General features: G+C 44.5%; 1 protein-coding gene across 2 annotated transcripts in view; it reads left to right on the forward strand.

Annotated features, from left to right (window-relative positions):
• The window catches only part of LOC122787759 (breast cancer type 1 susceptibility protein homolog), a 536,873-nt gene that overhangs the window by 421,822 nt on the left and 87,452 nt on the right, over positions 1-27,599 (forward strand). The window contains exon 6 of one of the 2 annotated variants that reach the window (XM_044054655.1): positions 3,849-3,997. In XM_044054655.1, the coding sequence (XP_043910590.1) occupies positions 3,849-3,997 (149 nt within the window). The remainder of the gene's footprint in view (positions 1-3,848; positions 3,998-27,599) is intronic. The other variant, XM_044054656.1, reaches the window with a different exon arrangement.

Consider the following 27,599-nt stretch of genomic DNA (forward strand, 5'->3'; position numbering starts at 1 on the left):
GACCTATACTGGACTTGTCCACTCTAAACACTTTTCTCATTGTACCAAAATTCAAAATGCTGACGCTACAGCAACTCCTTCCCATGCTGGGCAAGGGGTCTTGGCTGGTTACTCTGGACCTCAAGGAGGCATACCTGCATGTCCCAATCAGACACAGTTGCAGAAGATACCTTAGATTTCTTGCAGGGTCAGAGCATTATCAATTCTCAGCATTGCCTTTTGGCTTATCTACTGCGCCCAGAGTATTCACGAAATGCCTGGCATCAGTAATTGCACACTGCAGACTCCAGGGGATACAAATATACCCTTACCTGGACGACTGCCTTATACAAGCGGACAGCAAGCAAGCCTTGACAAAAAACTTGAATTATGTCATTCACTTACTACAGGCTTTGGGATACACAGTCAACTTACAAAAATCAAGACTACTGCCATCCCAACAAATAACTTTTCTAGGAGCCAAACTAGACACAGAATCACAAATGGCTTACCTCACAGAAGAGAAGCAAGAACAATTACCACATTACTTCAAAAGCCTAACAAAGCTCACCCAGATGACTGCAAGGAAATTCCTGCAGGCCCTGGGTTTCATGGCATCTTGCATTCTACTGATTCCACTGGAGTACACATCATCCATTACACATGAGAAAATTACAATGATACCTAAAAAGTTTATGGTCTCAACACAGCCACAACTTAGAAGCAATTATCCCACTCATCCCATGTCTGCAAAGGGAATTCTTGTGGTGGGCCCAAGCAAGCCAGTTAAACAAAGGTATGCCTTTCAACAAGCCTCAAACAAGCCAAACCATTACAACAGATGCCTCAGACCATGGATGGGGGGGGGCGCACATGGAGGGCAGATGTATTCAAGGGCAATGGACTCCCCAGGAAGTACATCTGCACATCAATCAAAAAGAGATGTTAGCAGTAATGCATGCAATTGAGGCCTTCGGAAAATATCTTCAACAAGGTCATCTACTAATAAAGACAGACAACACCACTGTTATGTGGTACATAAACAAGCAGGGAGGTACTCATTCTTACCCCCTTTGCAGACCAACAATGACTCTTTGGGAAAAATCCCTCAAACTGAACATACAGCTACAATCCCAGTTTGTTCCGGGCAGGGACAATGTTCTAGCAGACAGTCTAAGCAGAAACATCCTGGATCCACACGAATGGATGTTACATCCAGACATTTTTGCACAAATAACTTCTGCATGGGGGAGGCTGGACATAGATCTCTTTGCCTCCCACCTCAATCATCATCTGAAAAAGTTCTGCTCGAGGTCACACCATCCACAAGCCTGGAAAATAGATGCTCTCTCATTCAGCTGGAACTCTCTAACAATCTATGCATTCCCACCTCTACCATTGATGACCAAGGTGTTACTGAAGAACAAAGCACTTAATAGCTCCAGATTGGCCAAGTCAGCACTGGTATCCATTACTAAGGAGCATAACTTGCACCAAACCGTGGCCCCTGCCTTAATGGTCTCCACTCTTGACTCAGCACAATTACAGGACAGTTCATCCCAACCTGCAAACTCTACAGCTGACAGCTTGGAGGGTCCCATGATTTCTTCCAATATCTCTCTCTCTCCAAGGAAGTTCAACAGATATTATTGGAAGCGCGCAGACCTTCCACCAGAAAAACTTATTCAACCAAATGGAAGAGATTCAACATCTGGAATACCAACAAGGGACAGGATGCATCAGTAATGAGCATCCCACAGATATTGGAATACTTGGCAGACATGCTACATAATGGACTTTCCTATTCTTCCATAAAAATACACGCTTCAGCAATTTCAGCAAGATACAACACTGATCCACCTGTGTTTTCACATCCTTTGCTAAGACAATTTCTAAGAGGGGTAAAGAATATCAAACCCCCCAGAAAACCACCAGTGCCTGCATGGGATCTCAATTTCGTGTTGGAAAAATTAACTCTTCCTCCCTTTGAACCAGCAGCATCTTCAGAATTGCAATTCCTTTCCTGGAAAACAGTCCTGTTGGCAATAACTTCAGCAAGAAGAGTTTCAGAGATACAGGCCCTCATGGCAGTACCTCCATTCCTCATTTTTCATCAGGACAGGGTTTCTTTAAGAACCAATCCTTCTTTTATGCCAAAAGTGATATCCAGGGTGTCTCTAAATCAAGCAATTCACCTGCCTACTTTCTTCCCCAATCCTCAAAATAAAGGGGAAAAGCTGCTGCACACTTTGGACATTCACAGACAATTACGCTACTACTTGGACAGAACAAAGGCCAACAGAAAGTCTGACCAACTATTTGTAGCTTACGCTCCTGGAGTGCAAGGAAAAGCAATTTCCAAACAATTTCAAAATGGATTGGACATTGCATCAGATTCTGTTATTCTTTCCATGGAAAGGGTGCGCCAGCCAATATCGGGCCACACTCCACCAGAGCTACAGCCACCTCCACAGCCTTCCTAAGAGGGGTGGCTACAAAGGACATTCTAGAAGCTGCTACATGGAGCTCCATGCATACATTTTCCAAGCACTACAACCTCCCTTTATACTCCAGATCCCGAGCAGGCTTTGCTTCGGCAGTCCTGCAGGGCATTTTAGCTACACCATCCTTATCTTAGAGCCTACCACCCCCAGCTTGGCTATGGTATTCAACCCATATGTAAGGACTGCAGTTGCATTCTTGAAGGACATAGTACAGTTTTGTACCTACCATAAATGTAGATGTCCGATAGATATGCAACTGCAGTCAGGTTTTCCCTCCCTCCTTCCCCTCTGTGTATTGGGTCCACTTCCCTCCTTTTATTCTTAGCTGGGGATATCTGTTATGGTGTATCTGTTTATTGCTATTGTGTATGTCTGGAATTTTTTTTATCCAGTTCTAATTTCAGCTTTCCTTGGAGGGCACCTGGCATCTGGGGCAAGAAACACTGAGGAAGATGGCGTCGGCTGATGCTCTTATACCCCAGCCGCTCTGACGTCGGGGAGGAGGCGACATCAGCCGACGTCGGACCCAGACTTTGGAATCCGGCCGACCGAGGGCTGCCTGAGGCAGGACAACCCATATGTAAGGACTGCAGTTGCATATCTATCGGACATCTACATTTATGGTAGGTACAAAACTGTACTTTTTTAGTGCTGAGAAGACTCCATGAAAGCCACTATTTTCTAGGCAATAGTGCTTTGTTGTTATAAAACTGATCTTAAGAACTTCGCTTCCTTTAGAGGTTACTCAGTTTTCCTTTCCCCATTGACCTCTGCCTCATCATGGACCCCCTCTTTTGCCCTGAGGTTCGTAGTTAGTTACTACATATGGAATCTGAGACCATTAAGGAACCTAGCTCAAATTCCTAATTGTCACAAAGTAGTGTTTGGTTAAGTGAGTAGGTTGAAATTACACTGTAGGTAAATACAGGCTGAAGGGATCAAACCCTGTATTTTGTTAACAGCTCATAGTTTTAACCTTCCGGTCTAACTGGTCAACATTAATTTGCTCTTTCATAAGAGTGAGAATAGTTTTCTATCATAAGATGGGCAGTATTTTTTATGCTCTAACAAATGATTACAAGATCACAGTGGTGATATCCTTCATGTTGAGAAGACGACCCATGTCCGTCCATCTCTTGGTCTTAGAGGGAGAAGGTCTTGCAGATAGTCATTTTCCATGTGGAGGGCTATGTGTTCTGCAGACTGAGTGTTTTTTTTTTTTTTTTTTTTTTTTTTTTTTTTTTTGTGGTGGGATGTATGAGTCTGCTTGTATTGAGGATAAAGAATGAGTGTGCTTTGCTCTGAAAATTGGAGAAGTTAGAAATAATTAACAGACTGTTAACAAATTTATTTTTCATTTCATAGTAGCTGGGGCATCTTGTCTTCCCAAAACATCTGTGAAACCTACTTTTAATGAAAATCTTCACAATGATATTGACGTTGTCCAAAGCAAAGGTTATACAAGCAGACAGAAGAATGTTACTTCGAAAGCAGGTTCTGAACATTGTACAGTGGTAAGACTTTTAATTTCTATAAATTTAGTTATTCAGCAGACTGCTGAGGATATTGCTTATTTGTGCACAGAATGGTCTGCTGTAGAATCATTTGGATTAGAGAAACTGTTATCTGAATTCATTGCTCTGGAATGTCTGGGAATGCTCACTGCAGTTTCATTAATGTTGAAAATAATTAGCATTTTAAGATCATATAAATTGATAATTCCATGATCCTTTTCAGTTTGTCCAATCTGACACGTGGGTCATCGAACCTCTTGTTAGATCCGACCTGGCAGAATCAGCTCACCAGCCTCAAGCCTCTCTAAGAAATCTTCCTTCCCATAATGCATCTGGATAGGTTCTCTGGTTCGATTCTTGGCTGAAATGCCTTCTGTGCAGAGTCTGCATGTTCTGCCAGTGTTTGCTTTCCTCTGAGTGCCCTGGTTTCCTCTCACATTCTAAAGACATGCAGTAAGTGGACTGGACACTCTAAATTGGCCATAGCTGTGAATGTGGGTTATGGAACAAAGCAGCAGTGTGAACCTTGGCTCTAGATGATTCACTGTTGAAGTTGCACCTTGACCCGACCCCATGTACAAAAATGGGAAAAGGGGTTGTGGATGGATAGATTGTTTGTTGCCTTTGCAACAGGCAGTGCAATCTCTGCCAGATATGTGCTCCACCTCATTTGGTTATCATATTTGGTTTTAGTCAGAAAATTTTTGGCTGAAAGTGTTAAAATTTAGAATAGTGTGTTGCATAGTTGTCGATATGGATGGTACATTTCATCTTTATTACTCCTCTGCTTCCTTCTCTTTCTCTAGACCTTTCTTTCTTGCATACATTATGTATAATAATGTGTGTGTAGTTTGTGTGTGTGCATGTGAACAAATAGTTAACAGAATTACTGTTTAGTGGCTACTTTACCTCAACCTAGTAGCTTCTGTAAAGTGGTGTTGGTATTATCCTGGAAAAATAAATTTCAAAAAGCTTACTGTTTTGGTATAAAATCCCACATCAGGATTTACATGATATATGCTTGGTCTGCTTAGGAGTACCTTACCTGTCTGTTTCTTGAGATTTATGCTTCCTTCAGACCCAGGACTTGGGCTAGTAGGAGGAATAAGCTCATTGTTAGAAGCTTCTTTCCACCAGATCCCAGAAACTACAAAATCCATAAAAAAAATTTGAGCAGAATTGGCATGTACCAAGATTCGGATCCAGAGAAAAGGTTGAGTGAGTCTTTGGCTCTGACCCCGGCTCAGAAGGTTCCAAGATTCAAGGAGTATAGGGCCAGAATTCCAAACTTGTACACCACCTCCGATCCAAAGCTCATGGATCCAATAACTAACCACGATTCCCCTAAAATGCTATCATCTGACAAACTGGATTGTCCTTTAAGACCTTCCTCTGCAGTCTGTGTGATCCTTCCTTACAGAAGTATATCGGAGATGGATTTAGATTGCTTGATGCAGAAATTCCTAAAAACCCAAATTGAGATGGGGGTTTGGCTCCATAGATGGCTAGATTCATGCAAGTCCTCCTTATTGTGGCTTCTACACTAGAAAATATATCTGCTGTGGTTCATTGGAACCATAGATGTCCTTCAAGGATGCATCTGCAGTCCTTACAAATGGGTTGTCCTGTCGTCAGGCAGCCCTTCGGTCGGCCGGATTCCAAAGTCTGGGTCTGGCCTCGGCTGGCATCGCACTTCACCCGACGTCATAGCTGCAGTTCTTCGGGTATAAAGGCATCAGCCGACGCCATTTTCCTCAGTCTTTCTTGCCGCGCCTCAAGCAGAAGCTGTTCACAAGTGCCGGTCGGTCAGAACCAGAGATTACTACTACAAGTACCGAAGACTTCTAAAAGCTAAGTACCCGTTGGGGACTCTTTCTTGCCTCAGCCGATGTCAGAAAAAGTGAATAACTGTTTAAATTGTGGGAAACAAATACCTCATAAAGATTTCCACTCTTACTGCTTACCTTGCTTAGGCCCAGACCACGACGTAGCAGCTTGTCTAGCCTGTGCTTCTTTCAACCGACGAACGCTTAGACGTCGGTCTGAATTTGCTGAAGAGTTTTTCGGCTCCACTTTTGCTTACATTATGCCGTCGGATACTCCGACTACGCAAATTTCTAAAAACGCAAGGAAAAGGACCGACACTCGCGGTCCGCGGTTTCAGCCGAAACCGGTTAAATAACCGAAGTGTCTCGGTTTCGGCTGAAACCGAGTCCACGGTTCTTCCTTCGGCCAAAAGCTTGCCACTTACCGAGGCCTCATCCAGCTTGGCTGAATCTGCTACTGAAATCCCACCTGCAAGTTCACAGGATTTATCAGAAACTATCCCTTTGGATATTTCTACCCCTGCACGTGGAGCTGCTAGGCCTCCTGCATCCATGTCGATTAAGGCCTTTGCCAGGGCTAAAGCAGCAAAAACTACCAAAACTGTGCCTGCTAAGACCCCCTCTCACAGGCCCAGTTCTAGTTCACAAATGCTTAGTCTAGCAGAGGATCTCATTTCTTTGATCCGGGGATCCCAACCACATCCAGACAGGGCCTCTCACCCACCTCCAGAGAAGAGGACTAGAGTAGAGCCCCCTGAGCCAGTTTCTTCGGATGGCTCCTCTGATGAATCAGATATTTCAGACCCTCCAGAGGCCCCTTTTTCTCCTTATGAGGACTCTGATGCAGAAGAGTCCATTCCTTCTTCCTCTCCGCCTGAGGAATTTTTCTTTGGGGAGACCTTGCATGCTATGAGGGAACAATTCCAATGGCAGGGCCAGGATTTTTCAGACTCTAGGAAAAGGCTTAGAACCTTTTTGCATTTGCCACAGCATAGGCCTTTAGCCATTCCTCCAGTACTTACGGTTGTGGATGATGCTTTTAATGATGCTTGTACTGCTCCTGATTCTCTTCCTCCGGCCCCTGCTAAGCCCGATAGGTACTACAGGGTTCCGGACACACATTATCATTTGTATAAGGCCCCTGTTTGCAGATCCCGAAACTATCTCCCAGGGACCCAAGGCTGTAGCAGCTACCTTTACCAAAAACCCCCTCCCCTCTGAAAGGGAATCTAGGGCCTTAGAGAGATGGGGTAAAAAAGTTTGCACTTCTGCTACTCTTTCAGCTAGGGCCTTGAACTGTCAATTCCACATGATTCAGTATCAGGAATTTATGTTAGACCAGTTAACTAAAAAACTGTCCTCGGATGAACCATTAGACAAAAAATCTGTACAGGAAATGGTACATAACATTCAGCAGGTCAGTAATCATTCCTTAAAATGCGGCTATGATGCACTGGAGGCTTCCTTTAGATCAGCCATGACTGGCACAGTGATCAGAAGACATGCATGGTTAAAAGAACAGTCCTTACCAGACCATGTTAAATCAAAGCTCCTAGATGCTCCCATGGATAAGCTCAATTTGTTTGGCTCCCTGCACAGCAGGTGCTGAAGAAGGTGGAAGAGAAAGCAAAATCTGTCCAGACAGTCAAGGATTTCTTGCAGGTCCAGCCTCCAAGGTTTAGCAGGAACTGGCCTTCCAAGAATTGGTCCTTTCCAGACACCTCCAGAGCTCAGAGGCAGGAATAGGCGCTCAAGAGGCAGGGGTCAATCCAGAGGTGCCTACAGGGGACATCAGTGGCAGGCTAACAACCAGCGAGGTACAGCCACAGATCCAGCCACCACCACCACTTCCACAGGACAATCACAGTGACTTGGCTATGGCACCGCCTACCAGGGAACAACTAGAGGCACCCTTAGGCGGGAAGCTAGCCTTATTTTCAGTAAACTGGCATTACATCACAGAAGACAAATGGATTTTACAGACAATAGACCCAAGGTTACAGGTTTCACTTCCATACTCTACCAAGGAAGAGAGGAATGCCAAACCTACCTCCAAATCAGAAGACAGAAGCTCTAGAACAAATAACTCACTTACTAAGGATGAGAGCTGTAGAAAGGGTACCATTTATGGAACAAGGGCAAGGATTTTACTCCAGACTTTTCCTGGTACCAAGAAAAGAAAACCAATGGAGGCCTATTCTCGACCTGTCCGCTTTAAACACATACCTCATTGTTCCAAAATTCAAAATGCTGACCCTACAGCAGCTTCTTCCCATGCTGGGCAAGGAGTCTTGGCTGGTAACTCTAGATCTCAAGGAGGCATACCTGCACGTCCCCATACGACCAAATTGCAGAAGATACCTCAGATTTCTTGCAGGATCAGAGCATTATCAATTCTCAGCATTGCCCTTTGGCTTATCTACTGCGCCCAGAGTATTCACGAAATGCCTGGCATCAGTAATTGCTCATTGCAGGCTTCAGGGAATTCAAATTTACCCTTACCTGGACGACTGCCTGTTACAAGCGGACAACAAAAACAAATTAACAAAAGATTTGCAAAGGGTCATTCATCTACTACAAGCCCTGGGATACACAGTCAATATAAAAAAGTCAAGGCTGATACCATCCCAAAGGATAACCTTCTTGGGTGCAGATCTGGACACATCAAAACAAATGGCATTCCTGACAGTAGAAAAACAGGAGCAACTCCCTTTCTACTTCATGGCATTAACAAAGCAGAACCAGCTAACAGCAAGAAAAGTCCTGCAAGCTCTCGGTTACATGGCATCCTGCATAATATTGATTCCACATGCCAGACTACATATGAGAAAGTTACAGTGGTACCTAAGGAATTTATGGTCTCAGCACAAGCACAGCCTAGAAACCCAAATTCCAATAATTCCATGCCTGAAGCAAGAGTTCCAATGGTGGGCTCAGGCCTGTCAAACAAACAAGGGGACTACCCTTCCACAGCACTCAACCAAGCCAGACCATCACAACAGACGCTTCAGACCTCGGTTGGGGGGCACACATGCTGGACAAGTGCATACAAGGCTTATGGACTCAAGACCAGCTGCACCTACACATAAATCAAAAGGAAATGCTGGCAGTAAAACTGGAAATTCAGGCATTCAGACCATTCCTTCGACAGGGTCAACTGCTGATAAGGACGGACAACACCCCAGTTATGTGGTACATCAACAAACAGGGAGGCACACATTCATACCCTCTATGCCGGATGGCAATGGACCTCTGGAATGTGGCACTGAGCTTCAACATTCAGTTACAAGCAATTTTTGTGCCAGGAAAATATACTAGCAGACATCCTAAGCAGAACTGCCACAGATGCCCACGAATGGATGCTGCATCCGGACATCTTCAAAACCATTACAAGGAAATGGGGACTACCAGAAATAGACTTATTTGCATCCCCACACAATCACCAACTGAAAAAATTCTGCACAAGGACGTACCACCCACTTGCTTGGAAAGTGGACTCCCTATCTTTCAGTTGGAAAAACCTGACAGCATATGCATTCCCACCTCTTCCTTTGATGCACAAGGTGCTATTGAAGATCAAAGAAGACCGTCCAAGGATCATCCTGATAGCTCCAGACTGGCCAAGGCAACATTGGTACCCATTACTGAGGAGTATGTCTCTGGAACAAATATGGCCTCTGCCCCTAGTTCCCTTGCTGTTAACATAGAACAACTTCAAAACCCTGTATCCAAACCTGAAAACACTGCAGCTGGCTGCCTGGAACATTGCATAAGACCAAATAACCCAGATTTATCTCAAAGGGTTAAAGACATTATCTTGGAGGCTCGCAGACCCTCAACAAGAAAAAATTATTCAGCAAAATGGAAAAGATATCTCATTTGGAGTACAGCAAAAGGAGAGAATGTGTCACTGGTAAACATAGCTAACATCCTGGAATACTTGGCAGAGCTCTTCCACAACGGCCTGTCCTATTCTTCCATTAAGATTCATGCATCAGCCATTTCAGCAGAATACAACTTGGATCCTCCAGTCTTCTCACATCCTCTGCTCAGGTAGTTTCTGAGAGGAATTAAAAATGTAAAACCACTTAGGAAGCCACCATTGCCAGCATGGGACTTGAACTTTGTGCTAGAAAAGTTGACACTACCTCCTTTCGCACCAGCAGCAACAGCAGAATTACAATACTTATCATGGAAAACTGCTTTCCTGCTTGCAATCACTTCAGCAAGAAGGGTATCTGAGCTACAGGCATTAATGGCAGTACAGCCCTTCCTGATCTTCCATCAAGATAGAGTGTCCATGAGAACTAATCCTACTTTTATGCCAAAGGTGGTCTCCAGGGTATCTTTAAATCAAGCTATCCACCTACCTACATTCTTCCCCAACCCACAGAACAGGGGAGAAAGACTGTTGCATACCTTGGATGTACATAGACAATTACGTTACTACCTGGACAGGACCAAGAGCAACAGAAAAACTGACCAGCTACTGGTAGCATATGCAACAGGAATGGAAGGAAAAGCAATTTCAAAACAGACGATCTCGAAGTGGATAGGAAATTGCATTAGATTTTGTTACTCCTACCATGGGAAGAAAACTCCAGAAAACATCAGGCCTCACTCTACAAGGACTACAGCCACTACCACAGCTTTTTTACGAGGAGTGGCTACCAAAGACATTTTAGAGGCTGCTACTTGGAGCTCCGTGCATACATTTGCCAAGCATTATAATTTACCTTTATACTCCAGATCCCGAGCAGGTTTTGCCACTGCTGTTTTGCAAGGGATCTTAACTACACCATAATCTTATTTCTCCTCCTCCCCAGTTTGGCTATGGTATTCTACCCATTTGTAAGGACTGCAGATGCATCCTTGAAGGACATAGTACAGTTTTGTACCTACCATAAATGTAGATGTCCGATAGGCATGCATCTGCAGTCAGGATTACCCACCCTCCTTCCCTCTGTGGTACTCCTAGGGTATTTGCCCATCTTGTAGCTAGCTGGGGAATCTATTATGGTGTATTTGTTTGTATATATGTACATACATGCTTATTTTTTGTTTGCTCTCTACTATTTGGAACCATTTGCATTTATCCAAATTTAGCCTTCCTAGAGGGCACCTGGCATCTGGGGCAAGAAACACTGAGGAAAATGGCGTCGGCTGATGCCTTTATACCCGAAGAACTGCAGCTATGACGTCGGGTGAAGTGCGACACCAGCCGAGGCCAGACCCAGACTTTGGAATCCGGCCGACCGAAGGGCTGCCTGACGACAGGACAACCCATTTGTAAGGACTGCAGATGCATGCCTATCGGACATCTACATTTATGGTAGGTACAAAACTGTACTTTCCTTCCTGATCCTGTGGCCCAAAGGCTCACAGACAATGTTACCTCCTCGACTCTGGGATTTATTGTTCCAGTTCTCTCCACTCCAGCCTTGTCAGAGCTATTTGAATCTTGGACCCAAGGACTCTGGTTGGCACCATTAGCTGTTGACCTCTGCATATCTGGTGGTGTCAGACATCTGCCTTAGAGTCTTTAACACTGATTCCCTCATTGGGGCTGGCAACTTTCTCAGCTTTGGGAGTCCTCCTGAAGATGGCACTTCTTTCTCTGAAGGAAAGATGGGATTTGTCAGCAGGGAAGCAGTCTTTTCAGATCCACTGGAGGTTGGTATGGCTTTCCTGGTGTTGGGCAGGATCATTTTGTCACCCTAAAAGGTGGATACACAAGTTCCACTGGTCTCTGTTCCATCCTTTGGCCCCACCTCTGTTTCGTCAATTTCTGCTCAGGCATCCACTAGTCAGAATAACCCCATTGACCTCAAATCTGCTGCTCAGATATGGAAACAGCCGTCTGAGGACTCAGTTAACTCACCCCCCCCCCCACAAAAGAGGACATGTAAAAGGAAACACATTGACTTGCCTTCAGAATCCCCTATATCAGATACTTACTCAGAGGATAGAGAGGGATCTGCACAGTCCCACCCAGTGGATGCCTCTTTTGGCGACATTCTAGAGTTGATGCAAGAGCGAGAATCCCTTCCCCAGATGAGGAAGTATTTTTGTGGATTAAGGAGTGACACAGTCTATATCCTGGATGGTTCCTCCATCTGGCAAGCTCATTGACTTGGTTGCTAAGAGATTATCTCAGGAACCATATACCTGTGAGGCAATCTCCAGGAAGCTAGATGAGATTTTCTGCCCTTTCCTCAAGGATAGACCCTTTTTGGGTTAAATCACCACCTGTTTACTCCATCATTATGGTGGCAACCTGTAAAAGAGCTTTCAGAGGACTCTGCATCCATTCACCCACCTAATAAGTCTAGGGCAATGGACTAGAGAAATAGGTGCTCACTTCGGGCACCTTTGAGCTGTGTGCAGTGAACTAAACTACTCACATGAATAAGTTCCAGAGAGATCTTGCACAACAGGCTTTATATCTCCTGAAGAACCCATTGACATCAGAGGCTAAGCAGCAGCTTGGAAAATACTGTTAAGAACATGTTAAGAACATGTCTTTCACTAACCTCTCCATACGCCTCTCATATATATTGTGGCTGATGGAGTGGCTAGGGTGTCTGGAACTGGCATAGCAATGTAATGCCATGCCTTGACTGCACCTGTGTGATTTCATGAATAATTTCAAGACATCCTTCACGAACACCAGCTATGACGGGGTATGTCTTTTTGACCCATCCATGAAATTGAAGATGCAGGCGAGTGAGTAGGATGACAAGACTCTCTGCCATTGAAGTCAAGTTTGATCTCTCTCAATGCTAATATAATTGGAACCAAAGTGGGCCCTGTTCACTCTGGTTCTATAAGTCTAGGTATCTGACTTGCCTTCTCATAAGGCAGGCCGTGGTGGTCCCTTCAGTGAATGTAACTCTAGAGGCCGAGGTAGCCTGCAGAAGCTGGGATATTGCTGACCTTTCTCCGACTGGTGGCCTCAGAATCCTTGAAGGTCTGCTTTCTTCTGGAAGCAGTCTGAGGTCTTTCTCTGTCTCTCTCTCTCTCTCTCTGTCTCTGTCTCTGTCTCCCTCTCTCTCTCTCTCTCTCTTTTTCTCTTTCTCTCTCTCTCTCTCTCTCTCTCAAAAATCATGGTTCACAGTTTGGTAAGAAGGATTATTTCCAGGGGCTGTTTCATTTCACTTTTGGAAACTTCCCCCTTAACCTCCATATTCATTGACAGATGTCCTACCCAATCAGACAAATCCCACTTCCAAAGAGGTTCCATCTCTTCTTGCAAAAAGAGCCATCCAGGGAGGTCCCACCAGACCAGACAGGACCAAGATTATTTTCTAATGTTTTTTTTTGGCTCTGAGGAAATCAAAAGGACTTCAGACCCATATTGGATCTCTGCCTTCCAAACATCAATGTAAAAAAGACCAGTTTCATAATGGTCATCGTGTAGTCGATTCTACCCTGTCTCAAGGAAAATAAGTGGATGTGCTCTGGTTTTACAGGATGCTTACCTTCACATAAAGACATCAAAGGTGTCCAGGAGGTTCCTGCACTTTCTAATAGGAGCTAGTCATCAATTTAGAGCTGTACCTTCTTGTCTCACTACAGCCCCAAGGGTGTTTACCAAATGCATGTCTGTCATAGTGGCTCATTTGTGGCTTCAGGGTTACATTTTGCATTATTTAGAGGGCTTTGCTGCTGACTGCCTCATCAATTGGATTTTCTGCAGAAGACTAAGGATTATAACTCCTGCATCTGCAGATTCCTAGGCATTTGTATAAGCCTACAAAAATCCAACTTGAACCCCACGCAGAGAGGAGTCTTTATGGAATGTCACTTGGATACCACTCTGTCTATCGTCTCTCCCTCGGGAAATGATTCAAATATTTTAGTTTGCAGTCAGTACTCTCTTTTTTGCTCACAAACTTCCCAATGGCAAGCTTAGTCCTCAGAGTCTTGAGCTTGATTGCTTCCTCAGTTCCGATAGAATTTGCTCATTTTCACATGAAAATTCTTCTGCTCATTTTCTAATTATATGTTACTAGTTTTTACATGCATGCTTTCTGCATATTGTAGTAGACTAGACAAACTTTTAAGCCTTGAATGTGGCTAAGCATAAAGAATGGTGCTGAATATGCAAAGACTCAGTTCTCTGTTGAAGCAGTTACAAGAGATTCATCTGTCTTTACCGGCGTACAGTTAGTTGAAGTTGCTGTTATGTAGAGTGAAAAGTCATGATATATTTAGCTGCTTTCACTGTGTGACAGCATGCTTGAGCCAACATAGTTTTCCAAATTTTTTTTTCCGGAATCTGCTGACAATGGTGCTCATCACAGCTCTCCAGCCGTAAACTCAAACAGCTGTAAGGTTTTTATGTATTGAGTGTAAAGATGCCTGTATGTGGACACCCCGATTAGCCTTTTATGAGGTTGCAAAGTAGGAAACTGTGAAAGCTGGACATGGGGGTGAGGGAAGCAAGGGAGACATAGAATGTAGACATGAGGAGGATTGTGGAGGAGGAGCACTATGTTTTTCTGTGGAGGATAGAAACCCCCCCACCCCAATTTTTTTTTAATGTTTTAAAGAGGGAAGTTAGGGAAGGAGTAGGGGAAGAGGTTGGACAAAAGAGAGAGATGGGAAAGAGTTAAGGATTTCATAAATCATAAAAGACAGGCTGTCATGGAGGAGGACAAGACATAAAGATGGCAGATGGACACAAAAGGGGAAGTTGAGGAGGTGTGAAGTGCAAAGTCAGTTATCCTGTCCTCCCTGATTGCCCTTGATAGAGAATCCCCAATTGTGTGGGGTGGTGGCTTCTGGCAGTTTGATCTGGCGAGTCAACTGGGTCAGCAAATCTTGCACCTGCTGGAAGAGGCCTTCAAGTACTCTGCAGACACCTTTTCAATGCCCAATCAACAACTCCCCTCTACCAGGTGCTGTAGTTTGCTCCTTGTGGCTTACCAGACTACAGTACAGGCAGGAGAAAGTGATGAGTGGTCCCTCACCTGGGATGCATGTTGCTGAGCTGCCCCTGGAATCTCTGCTCCTTGTGAAAAAAATAACATAACAGAGAGAGGGGAAAAAAGGGAGGGGGTAGAGAGAAATGGAGACAGGAATGACACAAGACATACAGACCTATTTTGGAGGTACATACCTATTTTCACGCTTGATTAACCCCTTCACATGATGTACATTTTTTTTGGAGGTATGTCTTCGTTTTTAGGCTTAGTTCTTCCCTTTGAAAAATTTTCTGAATCCTCTTCTCCATCACAGACAATTGTGAAGCTGTTTAATACATGGGAAATCAGACTATGTACCCAGCAGATTGGTGGCGCCAGTGATTTAAAGAAAGACAACCAACATATGTGTTGCATCTCCTTTTTTCAGAAACAACAACAACTGACTTTGTGAGGATAGATTTTTATAATATCCTTCATTAAAGTATAACAGTACTATGTTGCCATGATATGCTTATATTTTGCATTTGTCGCTCACATTTTTTTAAACTCATGATGTTAAGTTGTCTATCTCGCCTTCATTCTTGCTGGATGGGTTCGGAGCCGACCTCGGCTCCGACTCGGCCACTCTAAAAGCTCGAGAGTTGGTTCCACCGGCTCGAGGCTCCCCTTATATCCCACAATGCTAGGCGAGAGTTACCTCAGATCTCGTTTGCCGCTACAGCTTCGAGGTTGGTTGTTCTACCGGTTCCTGGTGAGTTTTAGCTTTTTCTATTAAAAGTTACTCTTTTTCCCCCTTTTTTAGTTTAATTCTTCTTAAATTAGTGTAGTTCATAGAACTTTATTCCCGACCCTAATTTTTCCCGTTTCTTGTTTAAAAGAACCTTTGGTTCTTCCCTTGGGCCTTAGGCCTTCTCTTCCCTAAGGGAGTGTTGTGTAGTTTTACTATAATTTGCTACAGTTTGTTGTACTTTAATTTTAGTATCTTTATTAAAATTGTTATATTTTCTGACAGGGTATAACTGGTGTGTTTGAGTGTGTGTTTGCGTTCACCAGTTAGGCTATGTCAAAAGAAGCAAAGGTCTCCGGATTCAAGAAGTGTGATGCGTGCTGTCAGAAAATGTCTCTGACAGACGCTCACACTTCTTGTGTCTATTGTCTGGGGCCTTTGCACCTGCAGGACTCCTGTGCTGTTTGCCATGGCTTCAGCCCCAGGGTCCTGCAAGAAAGAAAAAAACAAGCTTATTCTGAGAGGCTTGTTGAAGCCTGAGGATTCCCTGTCTGTCTCAACAGGGAAGCCCTCTAAGGCTTCGAGGTCTTCGGCTCCGGCTTCTGAGCCGAGACCTCAGGTTGTTCAACCTTTGCCTTTATCGGCTCGGCTGGAGCCGATAAGACTCAGTCCACAGTTTCTGTGGCTTCGGCTCGGCGGAGCCGAGGTTATCGAGTACCGTGTCGGCTCCGACAAGATCTTCGGAGCCGACAACCAGAAAGAGGTCTAGGTCACCTTCTCTTGGCTCCGTTCATTCGGCTCCAGGATCTCCCCTGCTGTCTGAACGGAGCCAAAGGTCTCATTCCTCTAGGTCATCGAGGCTGTCCGATCATGACCTTCAGAGGGTGGTGAGTCGACTACTCAAGTCCGAGGCACTAGCCCAGATGCTTCAGAGCCCGACTCATCAGTCGGTGCCTGCCCCGTCCATCAACTCTTTCCTCCTTCGACTCTTTTGAGTTCGGGCCGGGTCGTCGGAACCGAGACTGTGGTCACCTCGGGCGAAACAATTGTCTTCGGCTCCGTCGTCGGCTCCGTTTTCTTCCATGGAGGAATCTCGCCGGACTTCCCTCGTCGGCTCGAGGGGTGAGTGGCATCGGACCCTTGTCCGACCCCCTCTCCTCTCGGTGCTTGGCGCTGGTGAGTTCGGCTCCGACATCGGCCTCGAGCCATCACTGTCGGTGCTGAGGGGTCCTTAGCTCCTCGGAGCGGGACCTCTGGCTCTGCCTGATAGGGGTGCTTTCGAGGTCATGCGGAGTGTGTTAGAGCCTGGCTCTACTCCACAGTCGGCTCCGTCAGCCCCCTCTATGCTGCCTCAGGGTAAGTCGACTCACTCCCTCATCCCGGACCGCAGAGAGCCAACTCCTCAGGAGCCCCTGTGGGATTTCATCCTCTTCCGAGGCCTCTCCTGATTTGGCAGAAGAGCCCCTCGGAAGAGGAAGTGCAAGAGGAAGCACATTGACTCACCTGAGTCTATCACGTCGGACACAGATCTGGATGATTCTGAGGGTTCCCCGTTCCCCTTCTGAAGATGTCTCATTTGCAGACATTCTGGAGATCCTTAAACAGAGGGGAAATTGGCCAGCCCTCAACCCTTCGGAGGACGAATCTGTGTATCTTGAGGCGTTTGGCTCTCGTCCTTCCACCTCCTGGGTGTCCCCCTTGACCCCCTCATGCATGTGGTTGCTAAAAAGGCATGGGCGGCACCTGATTCAGTGGACCCCACTCCCAGGAGACCCTCCAAATTCATCACAGCTCCATCAGACAAGGAATTTTTATCAAAAGGAGTTTCTGTGGATGCTATGGTGGTAGCTGCCGCCACAAAGAAGGAACTGACTGATCCTTCAGTGCCTGTCCATCCACCTAACAAGGAATCTAGGTCCATAGATAGGTACGGGAAGCGGATGTTCTCCTCAGCGACATTTACTATGCGTTAAGCTGAATTACCTGTGCCATTTCACTCGTCTTCAAAGGGACTTGATCAAGGAAGCGAGTGAAATGCTGAAGGACCCTACAGCTGCGGGTTTCCAAGAGAAAATGAACACGCAGCTGGCTATCCTTAATTCTATCTCCAACTCCTCCATGCGCCTCCTCTCTTATGCGGCCGATGGAGCGAGCAGAGCCAGGAACAGGGTAGCCTTACGTAGGCACGCCTGGATGCGGCTATGCAATTTTTGGAACCTTTCAAGACGTCTTTCACGAACTCCCCTTTTGATGGATCATCTCTCTTTGGTCCACAAGTGAAAGAAACCCTGACTAGGTGCGAGACTGATGGCAAGACCCTTTCTGCCGTCGGAGTCCGTTTTTCTACTCCTTCTAGGCCTTACCCCAAAGGCCAGAAAGGTGGAAAGATGTGGTTCCGTAAACCATCTCAAGGGACTTCGCCTGACGCACAGAGTCGGTTCCCCGCCAGAGGCAGAGGGGGGAACAACAATGGTAGACGTCGCCCTAGAGGCAGAGGGGGTCCGCAGAACCAGGGCAATCGAGAAACTTCCTCTGATAAGCCCTTTCAGCATCCCTGAGGTGTTGCCCGACTGCCCATCTTCGGAGGCAGTCGGGGGAAGATTGTCACTGTACCCAGAAGCCTGGCTATCCTTGACACAAGACAGATGGGTACAGTCCATCATTTCCGAAGGTTATTCTATCCCCTTTCTTCGTTTTCCAAATCACTCAAAAATCCCTTCCAGATGTTCCACCCTCAAAGGGATATAGCAGCTTTGGAAGTTTCAAAACTGCTTGCAAAAAGAGCTATTCAGACAGTGCCAGCAGACCAACAAGGATCCGGAATCTACTCAAGGTTCTTTTTAGTTCCAAAGAAAACAGGGGACTGGAGACCAATTTTGGATCTCAGTATCTTGAACAGATCGGTCAAAAACAAGATTTCGGATGGTCACGCTGCAATCCATTCTTCCCTATTGGGAAAAGGAAACTGGATGTGCTCTATAGACCTTCAGGACGCGTACTATCACATAAAATGAACAGGCGCTCAGAAGATTCCTCCGCTTCAGGCTGGGAACCAGTCATTTTCAATTCAGGGCCCTGCCCTTTGGTCTCACCACTGCCCCCGGTGTTTACCAAATGCATGGCAGTGGTAGCTTCTCACCTGAGACGACAAGGATTCCAGGTGTTTCCATATTTGGACGACTGGCTCCTCACAGCTCCCACCAAGCATCTCCTTCTGATGGCCAGAGATTACACTTTTCGCGTCTGTCAAAAACTGGGTATCTCAATAAATTGCGAAAAGTCTGTTTTGTCGCCTTGTCGTACTATTACCTACATAGGCGCAAATTTAGATACTGTAAACATGTCTGCAACACTAACTAACCAAAGGATATCAGACATTCAAAATTGGTATCACTACTTCTCAACAACAACAGAGCCAAAGCCAGGTTAGTACTAAAGGTGTTGGGAATCATGGCAGCGCCATACCTCTCCTCCCATTGGCCAGATACCACATGCGGATCCTTCAGTGGATGCTTTTTCTCAATGGTCATACCAGGAACTTCCAATGTCTCACACCATTATGATCACATGGCGTGCAAAAGCATCTCATGTGGTGGATGTCTTCCCCAGCTCCTGTTGGGGAGACCTTTTGTTCCACCTCCTCCGGTTGCTACTCTGACAACGGATGCCTCCCTGATCGGGTGGGGGCATTATCAGGGCAGGACAGTCCAGGGCACATGGCAACCAAGCGAATGCCACTTGCACATAAATGTTTTGGAGATGAGAGCAGTGCTTTTTAGCGTTGCAAGCCCTTCAAGACTCTCTTCCCTTGGGACCGATTGCAATCCAGACAGACAATATGTCTGTAGTGTGGTACATCAACAAACAAGGCGGAACCAGATCATACCCCCTGTGTCGAGAAGCACTCAGACTGTGGCAATGGGCGATTTCTTCTCAGCGTTTTCTGATAGCAACGCACATTCCCGGGAAGTCCAATCACATTGCGGACAAGTTGAGCAGAGCTATACTCATGCCTCACGAGTGGTCTCTGAAAGACTCTGTAGTGAGAGAAATCTTTCTCAAGTGGGGTCAGCCTTGCTGCGATCTTTTTGCTACTCCCCAAAACAGCAAGTGCAGAGAATACTTCACTCTATTCCCTTTACCAGGCCAACCCAGCAGGGACGCGCTAGTCCAAGTTTGGCCCCGGGGACGTCTGTATGCATTTCCTCCTTTCCCACTGATCTCTCAAGTAATACAGAAAGCTATCGCTCAGAAGGCCTCATTGATCCTCATTGCTCCTTACTGGCCTCGACAAGTGTGGTTCCCCTTTCTACATCGATTTCTTTTGGAGCGACCGTGGAATCTGGACCTAGTTCCAGATCTTTTGATCCATCAGTCGGGTCAGTTTCATCGCTCCCTCCCCTCTCTGAACCTCACTGCTTGGTTCCTCCACTTCCAACCGTAGCCAGGCTTCCTCAATTATCTCACTCTGTTAGAGATATTTTGATAGCTTCCCATAAATCTTCCACTCGAAGATTTATTTGAGTAAGTGGAAACGCTTCTCATATTGGGCACAAGGAAAGGACATAGATCCTTTCACCGCTTCCATCCAACTAGTCCTTGATTTTCTTGCTGAACTCTTCCATGCAGGTTCATCTCCATCTACTCTTAAGGTTCAATTGGCAGCTATTTCTAATTTCCATGTGGGTATTTCTGAATCTGCCCTAATGTCCCACAAACTCTGCAAAGCCTTTTTGAAAGGAGTTTTTCTTCTCAGACCTCCTGTAAGAAATCCTCCTTCTCCTTGGGACCTAAATTTAGTTCTTGCTTCTTTGATTCTTTCCCCTTTCGAACCTGCAGCTTCATGTTCCTTAAAGTTATTATCATGGAAAACTCTCTTTCTGGTGGCTATCACATCAGCTAGAAGAATTTCAGAACTTCAAGCACTCAGTTGTCGTTCTCCTTACCTTGTGTTCCATAAGGACAGAGTTTCCTTACGAACTAACCCGTCCTTTTTGCCTAAGGTGGTTTCAACATCAAATCTAAACCAATGCATTGACCTCCCTGTCTTTTTCCGGAGTATTCAAATAGGTCTGAACAAAATTACACTGCCTGGATGTTCATCGTCAATTAAGGTACTACTTGGACAGGACGAAACAATTCAGAAAATCTGATCAGCTGTTTGTCTCCTATGCGGAAAGCAGAAAGGGACTTCCAGTTTCAAAGGTATCTTTATCCAGATGGCTAACATCTCTGATTACCCTTGTTTATGAGATTAGACACCAAAACTGCCTAATAAACCTAAAGCCCATTCCACCAGAGCCTTGGCTGCTTCTTTAGCGTAACAAGACAGACTGCCTATTGACACCATTTGTGCAGCGGCTACTTGGGCTACTCCTCACACTTTTATTTCTCATTATAAGTTGGATTTAGCTTCTAGGCATAGAGCTAATTTTGGTTCCACTGTTCTCAGGAGTCTGTTCCGTTAGGCCACCGGGACAAGGTGCTAGGACGGTCCCATCCAGCAAGAATGAAGGCGAGATAGACAACGTAACATATAGAAGTTATGTTCTTACCATAACGTTCCATGTTAGTTGTCTTCTTCTCGCCTTCTTCTTGCCCCCACCTCCTTCCCCTGGCCTGGACAGACCTAGAGGAGTTGTGATCGTGACCTCTCTTTCTACCACCTCTTTCTTAGGCATATGCTGTTGTGCATATTTCCTGGTTCAGGATGTAGGTCACCTTCTTTCTTCCTGTTGTTAGAGGTGGATTCTGTTTTAGAGTTATTCTGTTACTATTATAAGCTGGGGTTAGTTTACAAACGAGATCTGAGGTAACTCTCGCCTAGCATTGTGGGATATAAGGGGAGCCTCGAGCCGGTGGAACCAACTCTCGAGCTTTTAGAGTGGCAGTCGGGCCGAGGTCGGCTCCGAACCCATCCAGCAAGAAGAAGGCGAGAAGAAGACAACTAACATGGAACGTTATGGTAAGAACATAACTTCTATTTTCTGGGTAGTATCCCACAATCCTACTGGAAATGGGAAGAGTTATGGGCAATTTGATACTCACGTTTTATGCTAATTAGGTATCCAGATTTTGGCTGGGTGTACCTACTTTTCAAGAGGCTTTGTACCCATTTACTATGTATGCAGCTTGAGAGTCATGAAAATGTAGCATTTTATTTCATGAAATTAATACATGCTATTTTATTTGATTTTGAAACTACTAGTAAGTACTGCATATGCACTGCCCTCTTACTACTGACTGGATTCTTAGAGAACATAATCAATGGCAGTTGACATTAATTCTTTTTAACTTGTGTATATGATTTACTGCTTTGGTACTTCATGGATTACTATAGCACCCAAAAGTAGCAATATTAATGGCAGTACTGTGGATGCTTTGACATACATAAATCATCTCTTCAGTGTACTATCTCAGTGGAATGTGTGGAAAGTTATTTTTATTATTTTTTTTAAAATATCCATCAATTTAGAATGCGGAAAAGTTATTGCAGGAATTGATACTTTCTACTTACCAGCCCACTGCAAAAAATCTCACTAACCTGTAGTGAGCCTGCCTTCTGTTGTATTCAACTTCCTCAGCTGTGGAGATGTTAAAAAATAAAGGAAATCAAAGTTGCCTACCCTTGTCATACACGTGCATCATTGATGAAGGCAGATTATATCTTCTATGATAATAACGTTACAGTTTCTTAACTGATTCTACCTCATGCATGCCTCTTATAAGGAAGCACTGCATTCATGCCTGTCAAGTGTACAGATTTTTGCAGAATGTCCAGAGTTTTACCTCATATTTTTGGTTCATAAATTTTTTTGGTGGTGGTGGTGGGGGGGGGGGGTTGCAAGTCACTGAGGACTGAGGGTTAAATTCAGAAAATAATGACAGACATATGAGATTTAGACTTCATAGCCTTTAGAAAAGTCATTGCAAAACCTGTTGTTCTATCAACTTTTTAAGGTTTTAAGAGCAGTGTTTAAAAATTGTCCCTATTTTTTTGGGCCTTTGTCCCCTGTTATTTATAGCTTTGTCCAGATTTCTTGCTGCAAGAGATTGTGAGGTGTTGTCTGTGTTAAGTTTTCCAGAGCAGGACTGAGACTTGGGCTATTGCAAAGTTGCAGACTAACTGAGAACTGGTCAGTCCTTGACTATCTTCTTTTTCCCCTTCCTGTATAAATACAGATTGTTGCAGGCTGTATTCAACATTCTCCAGTTAATAGTCGGAGCACTGCAGCATCTAGTGTGTTGGATTTGCTATTGGTGTATTAATCTGAATGGCAAAGTTAGCTAGTAGTTTCAGGAGGGAAGGACACATTCCTACAAGTTCTGCTAAGTTAACTAAATAATTTCAGTTGACCAGTCTAATACGCAATGTGTTTATGTGAATATTTCCATTAATTTTATGAGGCGTTGTTAATTTTGTAATTGATTCAGCATGACCAAAGACATTGCATTATACAATAAGAGAATTATAAATCTACAGATCCGATGTCTTTCATTCTTCCTCACCATTGGGTTTAGGATTCAACCCTCTGATCCGACTCGGCCACTCTTCTCCTAGACTTTGGATCCAAGCCTAGAGCTCCTCCCTTTACCCATAATTCCCCACCGCTTCTTCCAAACACTCAGAAATCATTTTCCGTGTTCAAAACCAGACAAATGATCCAGACTATTCATATCCTTTTTCTAATTTTCATTGTTGTTTTTTCCTTTAGTGCTCCTCCCTTGTTGGTGGTGTTTAGAGTAGTTTAGTCTAGCTTTGCCTGATACCTTAGATAATTAGTTTTAATAGTTGTAATACTTTTACTAATAGTTAATTAGTTTTAATAGTTGTAATAGTTCAAGTAAACTAGCAAAACTATCTCAAACTAGTTATTCTAGTATTCTCAAACTGTTTATTCTAGGTGTGTGTGTTAACGTTACATAAGTAGTGTTAGTTAATCTTTTGTGTAGAGTGGATAACTTAAATTAGCAGAAGTTAAATTTTTGATTAGTGTTAATTCTTTGCTGGTTAGGATTTCTAGTTTTTGCAGGCATCAGGGACTTTGTGTGCGTGTTCCTGTCCCTAAAGACCTTGCTTCTTATCTTTTTGCCTTCCTACTCAGTCATGTTAGAGGGAACTGATAAATCTACTGGATTCATGAAATGCACTTCTTGTGGGCATAAGATCCACAATTCAGATGCCTACAAGAAGTATGTTTATTGTTTAGGTGCTGCACATCTCGAGAAGAACTGCCAAATTTGTGCCACCTTTAAACTGAGAGCCCTCTAGAATCAGATAAATTGAATTTGAAAGGGTCTGTATCCTGTAGGGGCTCAACCCCCTCTACTCCTATGTATCTGATCCTAAGAACAGACCTCTGAAGTCTCTGTCCTCCCTATCGGAGCCGTCTTGTAAGAGATCCAATGGGTTGGATCCCGAATCCTCAGATCTGACTCCTAGATGTACTGCCTCAGATCCTGTTCTTCCCTCGGATCTGACTGCTCCAGGTCCATCAGCTAGTTCCTCTGTCCTCCACTTCAGATCCAAAGGCTTGGGATCCAGGAGCTAGGCCTTGTATTACAGACCCTACCATTCAAACAGTATCGGCAGCTCTGTCGGAAAAGATCTTCCAAATCCCCTCTAATCCATCCAGACCACTCTGTACTATTTTTAGGTCTTCCAGGAGTTCGTCTTAAATTGATGGACAGAATGATGCAAAAGTTTTTTAGAGCTAAAATTCAGTTGGGGAAACTTCCAGTTCTGACCCCATTGGATCTTTGAGCCTCCCATCCAGAAAAAGACTTTCTCTTTCTTCGATTCGACCTACAGCTTTGGAGTCCAGGGATCCAAGATCCCCAAGAAGTACGGTGCTGGATCCAAAGTTTCTTCATATCCCTGATCCGACGGCTACCCTAACCAGTTCAGCTCCTTTCTCTTTAATTCGGAGTGGATTTCTGATCTGAGAGGTCTGCGTTGTATCCGAAGGGCAGGCCTCTGCTCCGATTGGCTCTGAAGACATCCCTTCCTGTAGGAGCCTTGGCCATAGACAGCTTGGGTCAGATCTTAGCTGGAAAGCACGGGTCCAGGGATGTCCCTCAATTTCTTTCCTCGCCTGCTTTTTGCCCGGAGGGAAGAGGCAGTGATTTCCCTGGGTATTTCTGCTTTCCTGGTTGTGGAAAGGGTGTTCTCCATTACCCGGGTACATGTCCTCTTGTATCTTTTCTCCCTCCCCTTGCCCTCTAACTGTTGTGAGCTCAGAACCCATCATTTCTGTCTGATCAGGTCAGCCGGTTCCAGAAGGCTCCCAATCACTATCAGCCCCCCACCTGGGCGCCGCCTCTTCTTCCGATACCTCCCCAGCGATGATGTTTCCTTCGGGGACATCATTTAAATCTTTAGGCAGAGGGGTGGTTGGTTGGCCCATGATCCTTCCCCAGAAGAGTCTGTGATGTTGGAGGGCTTTGGGACTGGCCTAGCTACATCTTAGATGACTCCCCTGGCGGATGACCTCATTTACTTGGTTTCCCACTGGGCATGGAAAGAAGCAGACACCGTTGAACCTATTCCGAAACAACCAGACAAGATTCTGTTCCCTGACACTTAATTTGAATGTATCTAGTTTCACTGTGAAAGGGATTATAGAAAAGGTCTTTTTTTAGTATTTGACCTGTTGATTACTAATATGATTAATGAACCCCTCTTTTAATATTTTAAGGTAGATTACCCTTTAATCCCCAATATGTATGGAGTACCTAAAGTGCACAAACATTTGTTGTTACCAGCTATGCATCTTATAGTTTCCAGTAAGGGTTTGGTGACTGAACCTCTATCTGTTTATGTAGAGAATAACTTGCACCCACTCCTAGATCAATGTGGTACTATATTGAGGGGATACTAAGGCATTTTTACAGAATTTGCTTATACGAACACGTGGTCTACAAACTATTATTTTGTTACCATGGACATAGAATCTTTATTTGATGTTATTCCCAATGGTTGGGGAATTTCGAATATCAAGAAATGTTTAAATAGTAAAAATTGGAGTGACAGAAATATGTCTTGTATGCACCTTACTTGAATTGATTCTTGACAATAATGTCTTTACATTTAATGATGAATTTTATTTACAGAGTGTTGGCGTGCTATGGGCACATCATGTGCGAATAGCTATGCCAACCTTTGCTTGTTTCAGTGGGATATGACCATGTTCCATCTAATAATGCATTTACTGAACTTTTTAAATGGTACACACGCTTTGTGGATGATGTCTTTTTGTTGTGGGATGGCACTGTTGAAGATCAAAAAGAATTTATTTCATATCTGCATACCACCACTAGGTTCCTCAAATTTGCTTACAAATATTTCTATAGTGACATTGATTTTTTTAGATGTAAAGATTAATAGAGGGGAGCTACATACTTTACAAACAGGTCTCTATAGAAAGCCGGTTAGGAGAAATAATATCCTACACAATAGTAGTATGCACCCCCGACATGTTAAGAAAAATGTCCTGAAGGGACAGCTTTTCAGAATAATGAGGCTATACACAATGATGCTAACTTGGAAAGGGCACTATCAGACCTAAAATGTGAATTCAGTAGGGGTTCTAAAGCCACGGAGATGGATAGCTATATTACAGAAGCTTGGAGAGAAAGGCAGAATAGGTGCAGACCCTGTTATGGGGAAGTTACTCCATCAGAGTTAAACTTGAATAAAAGCAGAGTGGAGCCTGATGATATTAGAGTTACCCTCCCATACTCTAGTGACATCAATAGAATATGTGACATTGTGAAGGCTAACTGGAATGTGCAGAAATTGTAGTGCATGTAAATATATATATATATATATATATATATATATATATATATAAGGGACTCTTTTTAACATCCTTCCCTGCACTTTAATATTGATTTCAATTTTTATGCTGACTGCAGAACTAATAATGTGGTCTATTTCAGCTTCTGTAAGATGTGATGTTCTTCATCTCACATTGCTGCAGTCCTGACACTTGGGTAGTCCGCTGTCCCAGTCGGCCCGAATACCAAAGTATAAGGCTGACGTCGGTCAAGGCGCATTAGTCCGACGTCAGGACGTCAGGGTACAAATGCGCATGACCGACGTCATATCCTCAGTCTTTTTTGCCGCATGGTCCGATGCAGAAGCAGTGTTGCAAGTGCAGGTTGGCGTTCTGAGATTTTCCGAAGTCGGAGTTTCAGACCGAATCAAAGTTGGCTAAGTACCCCATTGGGGAATATTTTGGTTTTGTTGCCTCAGTGTTTTGGCGGATGTCAGAGGAAGTGAATAGCTGTATTTCTTGTGGGAAACAGATACCACATAGGGATTACCATACCTTGTGTATACCTTGTTTAGGGCCTGAGCACGACGTTGTTGGCTGTCGCTCTTGTGCTAGATTTAACAAAGCACTATTAAGAAGATTAGATTGTGCCAGGTTAGTTTTGGCAAGCGGTGTAATTATAAAATGCCGTGGGATGCTCCGGCGCCGCTTTCTAAAAGCGCAAGGACAAAGCAGCAAAGCCTAGGTTGGAAGAACCGTCCGTCCCTGACGCCGGTTCTTTAGAGGGCTCAGTGGAGCGGAGGTTCAGCCACAAGTTTCTTTGGAGTCCCAGGGAGACTTTATTATTGCAAGATGTGCCTCTCAGGAGGTAGGCCAGGCTGAAGGGGCTTCTCAGGTAGCTGTTCTTCCCTCCCTTCCTAAGGTGGTTAGGCCCTCCTTCTGTTTCCAAGGCTTCTCCCAGGGGCAGGCCAGGTTTTGTTTCAGGTGTTACCCTAGTTCTTCAGGGTCTGTGCCTAGAAGCATATGCTTAAGATGGCAGAAGATTTGATTACTATGATTAGAGGTTCTATGCCCCTCCTGATAAGAGGCCTAGAGTGGAACCTGAGCTTGGAAGTTTTGAGCAGTGTTGGATGCTTCTGAGTCTTGGCTGAAGACTTGCAGGAGTATTCTCCTTACTCTGATTCTGATGTAGATGACTCTACTCCTTCTGCTTCTCCTCCTGAGGATTTTTCTTTTCAGAGACTCTTCATTCCATGAGGAGCATTTTAAATGGGAAGGTCAGGATTTCTCTGATTCCAGGAAAAGGCTTAGGGAATTTTTGTTTCTACCCCAGCATAGGCC

Source organism: Protopterus annectens, chromosome 13.part0 (genome assembly GCF_019279795.1).
Source record: "Protopterus annectens isolate FY-2018-M chromosome 13.part0, PAN1.0, whole genome shotgun sequence".
NCBI lineage: Eukaryota > Metazoa > Chordata > Ceratodontiformes > Protopteridae > Protopterus > Protopterus annectens.